Source organism: Helianthus annuus, chromosome 13, assembly GCF_002127325.2.
Source record: "Helianthus annuus cultivar XRQ/B chromosome 13, HanXRQr2.0-SUNRISE, whole genome shotgun sequence".
In the NCBI taxonomy this organism is placed as follows: domain Eukaryota; kingdom Viridiplantae; phylum Streptophyta; class Magnoliopsida; order Asterales; family Asteraceae; genus Helianthus; species Helianthus annuus.
Genome location: NC_035445.2, coordinates 166,409,269 through 166,423,084, shown reverse-complemented (window position 1 = coordinate 166,423,084; position 13,816 = coordinate 166,409,269). Strand labels below are relative to the sequence as shown.

Below are 13,816 nucleotides of genomic sequence, written 5' to 3'. Positions count from 1 at the left end.
CACACCCTTTGTGTTGAGAGCATTCTGTCCGAAACTCACACACACACTTTGAGAGTTTACATGTTAGAGTTGTAAACATCGTGCTTGTAACCGGAACCTTCATACGTATTAATACAGTGGTGTTAATCGGTGAACTTCTTGTGTTGTGTTTGTTCTTGTATCTTCCCGGTTTGCTTGTTAGTTTGGATTCCGCACTCACTAACAAGTTTGTATAACAAGGTTTAGGTTTGTTCTCGATCCTCCGAGAGGGACCTACAGTTCTTGTAAATTTAAAGGAATTGAAGGTAAGTTATTGTAAAAATTTGGTGAGTTTAGGAGAGAAAGAGGAGGATGAGGATAACATTGGGAGCAACCTCATATTATCATCTCTTAGGATGTTGTATATAGAGTCATGTAAAAGTATGGAGCGTTTGTGTTGTCCAAATAGCATTGAGAGTTTGGTGATCCAGCGTAGTTCAGTTAGAGATGTCTCCTTCCCAAGAGCAACAACAACAACAGGTGGAGGAGGGCAGAATCTCAAGTCACTATATATATGGGATTGTGGAAATCTAAAATCAATAAATCAATTGAGTAACTCCACTCACCTCACCTCTTTGTCAATAAGTGAATGTCAAAACATGGAGTTATTTTCTGATCTTCATCAGCTATCAACTCTCACCTCATTGAATATAACTTATTGTAAAAGCATAGAGTCATTTTCTGACCTTGAGCTATCAAACCTCACCAGGTTGAGAATAGCTTGGTGTGAAAGCATAGAGACATTTCCTAACCTCCATCTGCCAAATCTCACAGATCTGGGGATAGAAGGTTGTAAAAACATGAAGGCATTTGGTGACCTGCAGCTACCAAATCTAATCAGTTGGAGCACAACAGATTGTGAAAATCTGGAGTCATTTCCTGACCTTCAGCTATCAAAACTCACCATGTTAAAAGAGATGGATATCAGATATTGTCCAATGATGGATGCTTCCTTTCCTCGTGGGCTTTGGCCTCCCAATTTGTGTTCCCTTAAGATAGGGGGGTTGAAAAAGCCCATCTCAGAATGGGGCTATCAGAATTTCCCAGCTTCCCTTGTTAAACTAGAGTTACGGGGTGAACCTGATGTGAGGAATTTTAGTCAATTGTCCCACTTTTTCCCTTCTTCTCTTACATCTCTGGACATATACGAATTTCATAATCTGGAATCAGTTTCAAGGGGACTCCAACACCTCACATCCCTTCAACATCTCACCATTAGCAGATGTCCAAAGGTGAACGATCTACCAGAGACGCTGTTACCTTCACTTTTGAGTTTGACAATACTTTATGGATGCCCAAAATTGAAAGAAAGGTGTGAAGGAAGAGGCTCCCACTACTGGCCACTCATCTCTCATATCCCCAAAATCCAAATAGAGTGGAGGTACTTGTTTATTAAATACCCTCTGATTTACATTTGATAAACTGGTATTCTCAGACATGTGTGTGTTTTTTTGGTGGAATAGGATTTGTTGCTCAAAACCTAAAATTGAATTTTAATGATGACATTAATTTATATGTAGCTGCATCATACGTTGGAACTCATTTCACAATGTCTACTAATTTTGACTTTCCGGAGTTAAACTTGCCAATGAATTATTATTATTGGTGTTGTTGTTTTGTTTGTGATTTTTGTTGATCTTGCTTTTGTAGGTTGATAGAGTGCGATTTTAAGTTGTTAATCAGTTGATTTATGTGATAGCACGGTTAATTTTGTTTTTTGGATGTGAGTTGACTTTAGTTAGGGTTTTGGTGTGGTTTGTGGAATTATTGAAGTGTTATAGTAATAGATAATGAAATTTGATTGAATTTACTTCGAGTCTCGATTACAAAGTTGAATCCGATTCTGAAGTTGGAAGATACAAATTAGGGTTTAGATCTGCATTTGATTTGATTAATTGTATTAATACTTGATATGAAGTCTGTGAATAACTTATATATTACAACTAAACTTTTGCAGGAACATATCCTAAAGGATCTTCTGGGTGATGTAACATTCACAGTTGACCAGGTCAGATTCAAGAACAGAGAAAAGTCTCAAGGTGTGATTTTTCAAGGAAAGTATCTAGAGTAAAGTGCAGTAAAACTCGCGCGTATAATTACTGAATCAGCCAATAACAGACAAAGTGTCGACGACATAAGTGTAAGTTCCTTTTAAGTCAACAACATTTGACTACCCCATAATATAACAAACTGGTTTTGATTATTAGTATTCATGATATAACACAGGATTTATTCATGAAAATCAAATGGATTCAATATTCAAAGTGAAGGTGTTAAGAAATTGTCAAATATCGGACCAGTGGCTAAGTTAAAGGAAAGGGTCAAAGTGCTTGATGATGGACAAGATCATTTCTGGTAAGCTTATACTTTTTTCCCATAAAATGATGGGTGGGTTGGATAACGAGTTAAAACAAGTTCGGGTTAATAATATTGTTGACTTTTTAGTAGGGTTAAACTGAGGCGGGTTGGAGTGTTGGACTCTGGTACAAACATTTTAATTTTCTTTTGACCTTATGGCCAATTAATGTTTTAACTATGATTACAGATTGATTCTTGAGGTCAAACAAATTAAAATTGACTTCAAAATTGAGTACTATGATGTTTTGAGAATAGTTTTTTATAGCTGGTACAGAAATGCAACAGGATCCACATCATCTTCAATGGAAAAGGTTGTTTCTATAACATTCTTGGTATATTGAATTTGAAAAGAAATGGGTTTGGCCATTAATATCAAAGTGTATTGTTTGACCCTTGAAGTTTTTTAATTGCAGTTGAAGAAAGAAGATATTCTGCAAATCAACAACACACATCTAAAATACTTCATAATTGGTGGAAAGGAGGCTGGCTACATCTATTGCCATAATTTGGTTCATTTACTGCAAACATCCTGAGATTCAAGATATGGTTCAATAAGAAATCAAAGAAGCAACAAACATGAGAAACAAATTAAGTCACAGGTGTTAAAGATTTTGCAAACAGCGCGAGTGAAGAAAGCCTAGAAATGATAAGTAGCTTCATGTAATTTGGAACAAAACTCTCGCGAGTCTATCCTGCATCTCAGTGGTATGCAACTCAAATATTTAGCAATTTCTCATTCTTTAACTTAACCAAGCCTTTGACTAATCAACATGGTTACTAGTAGTTGTTGGAGTCGTTCAAAATGGATTGGATTGGATCAATCCAATGAAGTTTTTGTCTAAATTTATGTAAAAAATAATAATTATTATTATTATTATTATCAAGTGATAGGGAGACGGAGCTAATCCATGATCTAGCAGACTGCAGACTCGTATTTGGTGCAACTAGACAATTTGAAGTTATACGAGGACAAGTAATGGACAAATGTCTCAACAAGCCACACGCGTGGACAAATGCTATAGGTGAGTTTTCCCAACTCTTAGGGACCCAATTTCGTCATCTAGAGCTCCGATTTTGAAGTCAATGTTTTCCCCAATTAAGCATTTTTAATTAATTTCGCTTGGTTGTAAAAAAACGGCTGGATTTTTTTAACTAGATATTATTCGTTGTTTTTTAGGTTGTTAGTTTCAAGGAACTTATAATTGATGAAGAATCAATGGAGATTACCTCTGACGACAAGTTACCACTAATGAGGATTATGGAACTAGCCTATGATGTCAATTGTCAAGTTACCATCTGATGAAGATTAAGGGAACTTACCACCGAAGCGAATTACCTCTAGTGAAGATTGATGAAGTCTTGCTAATGAAGAAGAGATGCCACATGTTAGCCTATCATTTGACGAAGACAATCTGTTGAGAGGATGTTATACATAATTGTCACTTGTCAATTCCGTACGTCTCAACAAGAATATAGATACACGAGTCTGCATTGATATTATTATCACTTGACCCATAGTTTAATGTGTGCAAATTCAGAGAAAATTTGCATGTCACCCTCTTCTTAGCTAGAGCGTTAGCTAGAAAACCATATGTAAATTCAATTTTAATTTATAACTAGTTTTGCATGATGTATTGAAACAATCGATTTTGATTAATGCCTTGTGCTTATAGCAATTTTTCTTCTACTCTTGTTTATTGTTTTGCGCATATTGTGAATCAACGATGAAACAGTGATACCTTACACATTGATTAACTAATATCCCGCTGCAAACTAACTCACATTGAATGTAGGGTATTAGCTAAGTTTTAGCTTGATTGTGATGCACACAAATTTAATCTCCCAACAACATTGTATCCTTGAAAGATCTAATTCCCTTGGTAGTAACTTGGAAGGTATTCATGCAGTTGCAATATCTTATAAATAATGGATAAATGAAGTAGACATGACCCGTAAAGTTTACACAACTATTGACCTAGGTTGTTAATAGATTTATGTAACAACTGGTGATTGCGATTTAGATGGCAAGAATGCACAGCTACTATTACGACACGAATGTTTGATAACCCTATACTAGCAACTTCAGTTGACAAATTACAATAAAAAGAAAGATTAGTAAAGAGGTAACAAAACAAAGGATATCATAAAGTCATGCTGAATGTAAAAATGTATCATGAGATCACAAAAACCAAACTCATATCAAGAAATTTATAATAAAAAGAAAAGAAAAAAACACATACACACAAGTCAACCTTCAATCAAGAAACTAAACAAGTAACATCACAACACTTAAACTAACAGCACAGGCGAAGTATTCCCTAAATTAAAAATCCTAAACTGAGCCACCCCTTTTTTTCTTCCCACCACTTCCTATACTCTTTTCAGTGGCGTCTAAAGCACCTAAACAACCCTTTACAACATCATCAATAAAAGTAAAATCACGCGCAACAGTCCCATGATTACTAGACTCAAAAATGGGAATCGATTTTTTTTCAAGATATCTTTACTAAAGAAAAAATAAGCCATATCGGGTCTACCCCATGGTCCATAAACCGTAAAGAACCTGAAACCCGTCAAAGACAACCCATAAATATGATTATACGTATGAGCGATTTCTTCACCCACTTTCTTCGTTGCAGCGTATAGGATCAGTTCGATCTTTTTCCGAAATCTTTTTCAGAAAAGGGTACTTCTGTATTCAACCCATAAACAGAACTAGAAGATACCCAAACAATTGCAGGCTGTGGATTTGCATTTTTGCATACTTCAAGAACAATAATAAAACCTGCAATATTACTATGAGTATAAGATTTTGGGTTTCTTCATTGTATATCTAACACCAGCTTGAGCAGCTAAATAAATGACATGAGTAAAATGAACTACCTCAAAGAGTTTGTTCAGCAAACCGGTGTCCTTTATGTCCCCTTCCACAATGAAAATCCCACTTTTTTTCCACACATGATGACGAGCCCTTTTGAGGGTAGGATCGTAATAACTGTTAAAATTGTGTAACCCTAAAACGTAGTCACCACGGCATCTCAAGGCGGCGCTGATGTGGATTCCGACGAAATCGGCTGCTCCGGTGACCAAAACAGAGTACCCTGTTTTCAATCCGATGTTCACTGATGACTTGACCGTGGGATCCCTATACACACACACAACTCCCAGTTTAACCTAATCGAACAGAGAGTGAGTGGCCATGTAAAATAATTAAGGTGTTGTATATTAATAAAACAAATAGCAAAAAGTAATCTAATCTAATAAAATGAAATATGGATATAAAAGAACCTATAGGGTTTGTCTGAATAACAGCTAACAACTAACTGATGTAGAAAATAAAAAAATCAGAACATACCTACTTTTTAAACTACTTTAAAAGTGAACATTAGCAGCCTAAAATATCCAAATGAATCACATAGATATAGTCCAATTAACGGATTAAGTGACCATTTCCAAAAGCAATCTGCATGCATGGTACGTATGATGCAACATACAAATCTACACACAGCCATTGTTGGATTTCTGAATTTAGGGTTTTGAATATCGAAACGATCTTGTGTTCATAAAATGAATTGGTGCCTCATCCGGTTACAAATAATGAATATATATACATATACATATCACGGCAATAACTGCCATTTTATAAGAATAAATAGATAGGTAAATATAAATAACTATATAAATATGATCTAGCCTTATAATTATTTGTCTAACACCCTCCCGTAAGCTTGATCATATCAGATTCATATGCAGCAATTCTTTTATTCGAGTGAAGTCCTTGGGCTGGAGAGCTTTCGTCATGATGTCTGCCAATTGTTCTTTTGTAGTGCAGAACAATACTTCAACTTCTCCTTTCTTTATTAGATCTCTAATGAAGTGATATTTGACTCTTATGTGTTTGCTTTTACCATGATATACCGGGTCTTTAGCAAGACATATGGTTGATTTGTTATCACAAAATATAGGAATAGGATACTCTTTCTTGCCCAGCAGATCATTGAGAATTCCTTTAATCCATAAAGCTTGACACCCAGCTAGAGAGAGGGCCATGTACTCAGCTTCGGTTGAAGATAATGCAACTACCTTCTGTTTCTTCGATTGCCATGATATGGGTCCGGTTCCTAGATGAAATATATATCCTGAAGTGCTCTTGCTATCATCTATATTACCTGCATAGTCACTGTCACTGAACCCTGTTAAATATTTCTTTCCCCCTTTTGAATACGTAACTCCTTGTTCTTGGGTCCCCTTGATGTATTTTAGTATGCGTTTAGCTGCTTCCCAGTGACTTTTCTTTGGGCATTCCATGAACCTACTTATCTTACTTACTGCAAACATGATGTCTGGCCTTGTATTTGTCAGATACATCAGGCTCCCCACTAAACTACGATATAACCCTTCGTCTACAAATTCTTCTGGATCCTCTTTAGATAACTTTAAACCGTATTCCATTGGTGTTGATACCGTGTTGGAATGCGTCATTCTGTATTTTACTAAAAGATTTTTCATATACTTCCTTTGAGACAGGGTGATGTTTCCCTTCTCATAAGTAACCTCCATGCCTAGAAAATAATGCAACCGACCCATATCTGTCATTTCGAATGCTTCTTTCATTGATTCTTTAAAATCTGAAATTAGTTTCTCTGAACTACTTGCTATTATTAGATCATCCACATACAGACAAATGACAATCTTTCCATCATTTGTATCCTTGATATATAGTGTATGCTCGTAGATGCATTTTCTAAATTTGTTTTGAATGAAATATGCGTCTATCCGACTATACCACGCTCTTGGAGCTTGTTTTAGAAAACATACCTTGTTCTCTTCTCCTTCCTTTACATACCCTTGAGGTTGTTCTATATATACCCGTTCTTCTAAGTTGCCATTTAAAAACGCTGTTTTTACATCCATTTGGTGGAGGTGCCAACCATATTCTGCAGCAAGGGCTAAAACTAACCGAACTGTCTCGAATCTGATTACTGGTGCAAAGACTTCCTGGTAATCTATGCCATACTTCTGCTTATATCCTTTTACAACTAATCTGGCCTTGTACTTATCTACATTACCCTTTTCATCAAATTTCGTTTTGTAAATCCATTTGACTCCAATCGGCTTTTGTTGTGATGGAGGATCTACAAGTTCCCACGTGTGATTTTTATGAATGGATTCTATCTCGTTATCCATTGCTTCTAACCATTTTGGATCTTGACTTGCTTCTTCATAAGATGTGGGATCTGAACTAGTGAAAAGAACAAAATTAACCACTTGATTCTCTCGATATTTCTGTCTAACTTCAGCTTCTGTCAGTGCTTTCGTTCTTCGATAAACATTATTAACAGTTTTTGTACCAATAACTTCATTCTCTGAATCTGATGTTGACGAACTATCTCCATGATCTGCTGATGCAACTGTGGTCTCGTTCTTAGGAAGCATCTCTTCATTTTCTGCTGCTGATAAGTTGTTACGTTCAGGGATATCACCAGCTGTTGATAACTCGTTTTCAGGAGGTATCTCTTCATTCTCTTGTGTCACATTTGGTTCTGTCTGTATTTGTGTCAAAGCCTCATTATCATCCGGTATTATGACTGGAGTCTTGGAGCTCTCTAATGGCAGAACCCATTGTTTGTCTTCATCAAACACTACATCACGACTGATAATGATTTTGTTTGTTTGAGGATTGTATAACTTGTAACCCTTACTATGTTCGCTATACCCAACGAACACAGCCCTTTTAGTTTTTTCATTTAACTTATCTCGATGTTGCTTTGGAACATGCACATAGGCTAAGCAGCCAAAAATCTTTAGATGCTCTACATTTGGTTTAACTCCATACCAGGCTTCATAAGGAGTTACATTGGGCCGGGTCTTGGTGATGGTTCGGTTCAGTATGTACGTTGCACAAGCTATTGCTTCTGCCCAGTAGTTATTCGGTAAACGTTTAATATTCATCATACTTCTACTTAACTCCATCAACGTCCTATTTTTCCTTTCTGCCACTCCGTTCTGCTGAGGCGTGTAACTATTTGTAAGTTGGTGACGTATACCATTTTCTTTTAGATAGTCTTGGAATATCTTGCTGCAGTATTCACCCCCGCGATCCGTTCTTAAAGTTTTGATCAAGTGTTCTGACTGTCTTTCATTCAAGGCCTTAAAGGTTTTAAAGAAATTCAACGCTTCTGATTTGAACTTGAGAAAGTAAACCCAAGTTTTCCTTGAATAATCATCGATGAATGTAATGAAATATCTGCATCCTCCTATTGATTCAGACCTCATAGGTCCGCAAATGTCAGAGTGAAGACGCTTCCTTCATGGTTATGGTCATTGCAAGATGTAAGTCATTAACTGGCCGAAGAGGAAACATCTTATTACTTGTCATGTTAATGTTTCCAACGATTTCATCGTTTACATCTTTGATTATGCAATGATTTTCTTTGAACAAAACTGCATATCCTTTTTCGATGAGTTGCCCTACGCTTAAAAGATTATGTTTTAAGCCCTTTACATAGAATACCTTTGGTATTTTCCGAATTTTATCTTTGATTGTAATTGATACTTCGCCGCATCCTTGTACTTCCAGTCGTTTGTCATCCCCAGTTCTTACTTCTTTCTTTATCGATTCATCTAAGTTGATGAAGAGTTCTCTATTTCCCGTCATGTGGTTACTACAACCACTGTCCAAATACCAACAATCATCCTTGATTGTTTCCTCCATATTGAAGATCATGAACATTGTGTCTTCATGTTCATTACTTTCTTCATCTCTATGAATTAAAACGTTGTCAGTTTTTTCATAATCATCCTTTCGATGACAAAACTTGGCCGTGTGACCCATCTTCTGACAATTGTAACATCTAACTGTGCTCCAATTTCGACCCTTACTCTTCCCGCGTCCCTTTGTTTCATTCTGTGATGAATTATAGCGGTCTTGACTGGAATTTTGCATTTGAAATGCATGTTCAGTGGGTGTATCTTCATAGCGTTTCAATCTCAATTCATGAGATTGTAGAATACCCATTAATTCCTCAGTCGAAATATTTTCTAAATTTTTTGTTTCTTCCACAGTTATTACCACAGATTCATAGTTCCGAGTTAAACTTCGTAGAATTTTTTCTACAATTCTCTGTTCACTAATTGATTCTTCGTTCATCCTTAATTGATTAACTATAAGAATCGTTCGATTAAAATAATCTTCTATAGATTCCCCTTCCCTCATTTTTAATGAATCAACTTCACATCGAAGAGATTGAAGTTTAATTGTCTTTACCCGATTTTCTCCACGATATGATTTATGCAGAATGTTCCACGCCTCTTTTGATGATGTTGCCAGCGCAATCCTCTCGAATATGGTTTCACTTACAGATTGAAATAAGATATATAATGCACGTTTATCCTTTTTGACTGCATCTCTGTGCGTTGAAATCGCTTCTTCCGTTGGATTGGTGCCTAATTCACGAATTCCTTCATTAACTACATTCCACAGTTCTTGAGATTCAAGTAAAACTTTCACTTGAATGTGCCAGTGGTAGTAGTTTTGCCCTGTGAATTTTGGAAGTTGAGTTTGAATTCCTTGTCCCTGATTCATGTTTCGAGAATTTGATGATTTCTTGAATTTGATCTATATGGCTCTGATACCACTTTGTTGGATTTCTGAATTTAGGGTTTTGAATATCGAAACGATCTTGTGTTCATAAAATGAATTGGTGCCTCATCCGGTTACAAATAATGAATATATATACATATACATATCACGGCAATAACTGCCATTTTATAAGAATAAATAGATAGATAAATATAAATAACTATATAAATATGATCTAGCCTTATAATTATTTGTCTAACAGCCATCAAAATAAACTTCCACTTTATGAACAAATAACATAATTAGTTAATAAAAGCTCATAAACTTTCCTGAAAAAAGAAACGGGTCAGTGGGTCACTCGTTCAAGGGTATGCGAAATTTATACGTATATAAATATGAGTCTAGGTATACATCAACACCCATATAACCTGTTATTTACAAACTTTTTTTTCTTTGAATCAATTAAATCAAAAACCTCGTCTTTTAGGTTCAAGAACCCTAATTTAGCACTCATCCCCAATTTGGACATGAAAAATGATCTACTGTATACTACAAAATGATTGTCGATCTAGTATACAAAAGAAGCTAGGGAATACACATGAAAGAAAAAAGAGGCATCTTTCATTGAGGCATTAAACCAAACACCTGGTGTGCATGTAAACTCAATAGCTAAAATCTCTTCCAAAACAAGCAAAAACAAAACTAATAAATGTACAACAGCGCAACAATCGTCCCCAATTTCACATCTGTGGAAAAACAAAACCCTACGAACTGAACACAAAACACCCTCTAGTTCATAAATCAATCGCAAAAAAAAAACAAAAAACAAAAAAAAAACAAAAACAAAAACACGAACAAGAAATAGCAGAAATTTACGATCAAAAGCAAACCCACAAAGGGATTCAAGATAAGGTTGAATAAGAAATCGAAGAAGCAACAAACATGAGAAACAAATTAAGTCACAGGTGTTAAAGATTTTGCAAACAGTGCGAGTGAAGAAAGCTTAGAAATGATAATTAGCTTCATGTAACTTGGAACAAAACTCTCGCGAGTCTATCCTGCATCTCAGTGGTATGCAACTCAAATATTCAGCAATTTCTCATTCTTTAACTTAACCAAGCCTTTGACTAATCAACATGGTTGCTAGTAGTTGTTGGAGTCGTTCAAAATGGATCGGATTGGATAAATCCAAAGAGCTTTTTGTCTAAATTTATATAAAAATATTAATTATTATTATTATTAAGTGATAGGGATGCGGAGCTAATCCATGATCTAGCAGTCTGCAGACTCGTATTTGGTGCAACTAGACAATTTGAAGTTATACGAAGATAAGTAATGGACAAATGTCTCAACAAGCCACACGCGTGGACAAATGCTATAGGTGAGTTTTCCCAACTCCCAGGGACCCAATTTCGTCATCTAGAGCTCCGATTTTGAAGTCAATGTTTTCCCCAATTAAGCATTTTTTAATTAATTTCGCTTGTTTGTAAAAAACGGCTGGATTATTTTTAACTAGATATTTATTCGTTGTTTTTTAGGCTGTTAATTTCAAGGAACTTATAATTGATGAAGAATTAATGGAGATTACCTCTGACGGCAAGTTACCACTAATGAGGATTATGGAACTAGCCTATGATGTCAATTGTCAAGTTACCATCCGATGAAGATTAAGGGAACTTACCACTGAAGCGAGTTACCTCTAGTGAAGATTGATGAAGTCTCGCTAATGAAGAAGAGATGCCACGTGTTAGCCTATCATTTGACGAAGACAATCTGTTGAGAGGATGTTATACATAATTCTCACTTGTCAATTCCGTACGTCTTAACAAGAATATAGATACACGAGTCTGCATTGATATTATTATCAGTTGACCCCATAGTTTAATGTGTGCAAATTCAGAGAAAATTTGCATGTCAACCTCTTCATAGCTAGAGCGTTAGCTAGAAAACCATCTGTAAATTCAATTTTAATTGATAACTAGTTTTACATGATGTATTGAAACAATCGATTTTGATTAATACCTTGTGCTCATAGCAATTGTTCTTCTACTCTTGTTTATTGTTTTGCGCATATTGTGAATCAGTTGACGATGAAACAGTGATACCTGACACATTGATTAACTAATATCCCGCTGCAAACTAACTCACATTGAATGTAGGGTATTAGCTAAGTTTTAGCTTGATTGCGATGCGCACAAATTTAATCTCCCAACAACATTGTATGCTTGAAAGATCTAATTCTCTTGGTAGTAACTCGGAAGGTATTCATGTAGTTGCAATATCTTATAAATAATGGATAAACAGAGTAGACATGACCTGTAAAGTTTACACACAAATATTGCCTTAGGTTGTTAATAGATTTATGTAACAACTGGTGATTGCGATTTAGATGGCAAGAATGCACCGCTACTATAACGACACGATTGTTTGATAACCCTATACTAGCAACTTCAGTTGACAAATTACAATAAAAAGTCATGCTGAATGTAAAAATGTATCATGAGATCACAAAAACCAAACTCATATCAAGAAATTTATAATAAAAAGAAAAGAAAAAAACACATACACACAGCAAGTCAACCTTCAATCAAGAAACTAAACAAGTAACATCACAACACTTAAACTAACAGCACAGGCGAAGTATTCCCTAAATTAAAAATCCTAAACTGAGCCACCCCTTTTTTTCTTCCCACCACTTCGTGTACTCTTTTCAGTGGCATCTAAAGCACCTAAACAACCCTTTACAACATCATCAATAAAGGTAAAATCACGCGCAACAGTCCCATGATTACTAGACTCAAAAATGGGAATCGATTTCCGTTTCAAGATATCTTTACTAAAGAAAAAATAAGTCATATTGGGTCTACCCCATGGTCCATAAACTGTAAAGAACCTCAAACCCGTCAAAGACAACCCATAAATATGATTATACGTATGAGTGATTTCTTCACCCGCTTTCTTCGTTGCAGCGTATAGGATCAGTTCGATCTTTTTCCGAAATCTTTTTCCGAAAAGGGTACTTCTGTATTCAACCCATAAACAGAACTAGAAGATACCCAAACAATTGTAGGCTGTGGATTTGCATTTTTGCATATTTCAAGAACAATAATAAAACCAGCAATATTACTATGAGTATAAGATTTTAGGTTTCTTCATTGCATATCTAACACTAGCTTGAGCAGCTAAATAAATAACATGAGTAAAATGAACTACCTCAAAGAGTTTGTTCAGCAAACCGGTGTCCTTTATGTCCCCTTCCACAATGAAAATCCCACTTTTTTTCCACACATGTTGACAAGCCCTTTTGAGGGTAGGATCGTAATAACTGTTAAAATTGTATAACCCTAAAACGTAGTCACCACGGCATCTCAACTCTCAAGGCGGCGCTGATGTGGATTCCGACGAAACTGGCTGCTACGGTGACCAAAACAGAGTACCCTGCTTTCAATCCGATGTTGACTGATGACTTGAACGTTACTCCCATCGGTATCCCTATACACACACAACTCTCAGTTTAACCTAATCGAACAGAGAGTGAGTGGTCATGTAAAAGATAGCAGTATTAGAAAGGTAACCTAGGCCACAAAAATAATTAAGGTGTTGTATATTGATAAAATAAATAGTAAAAAGTAATCTAATTTAATAAAAATGAAATTATGGATATAAAAGAACCTATAGGGTTTGTATGAATAACAGCTAACAACTAACTGATGTAGAAAATAAAAAATCAGAACATACCTACTTGTTAAACTACTTTCAAAGTGAGCATTAGCAGCCTAAAATATCCAAATGAATCGCATAGATATAGTCCAATTAACAGATTAAGTGACCATTTCCAATAGCAATCTGCATAGTACA

At 35.6% G+C, this 13,816-nt stretch overlaps 1 protein-coding gene, 1 long non-coding RNA gene and 1 pseudogene across 2 annotated transcripts; 1 reads left to right on the top strand and 2 right to left on the bottom strand.

Annotated features, from left to right (window-relative positions):
* Nucleotides 1–3,019: 3,019 nt before the first annotated feature.
* On the top strand, nucleotides 3,020–3,722 carry LOC110900346. Its single transcript, XR_002570943.2, has 3 exons — nucleotides 3,020–3,081; nucleotides 3,297–3,398; nucleotides 3,554–3,722. It is a non-coding gene; the product is annotated as an uncharacterized LOC110900346 (long non-coding RNA).
* A 4,943-nt stretch (nucleotides 3,723–8,665) lies between these two features.
* Nucleotides 8,666–9,961, bottom strand: LOC110902355. Its single transcript, XM_022149040.1, has one exon. It carries the CDS (start codon nucleotides 9,959–9,961, stop codon nucleotides 8,666–8,668), a length of 1,296 nt encoding a protein of 431 aa, XP_022004732.1.
* Nucleotides 9,962–12,470: 2,509 nt separating this feature from the next.
* On the bottom strand, nucleotides 12,471–13,442 carry LOC110902353 (annotated as a pseudogene).
* Between the last annotated feature and the right edge of the window lie 374 nt (nucleotides 13,443–13,816).

Coding starts and splice junctions, on each gene's coding strand:
- LOC110902355 (XM_022149040.1), bottom strand. CDS start 9,961: ATGAATCAGGGACAAGGAATTCAAACTCAACTTCCAAAATTCACAGGG.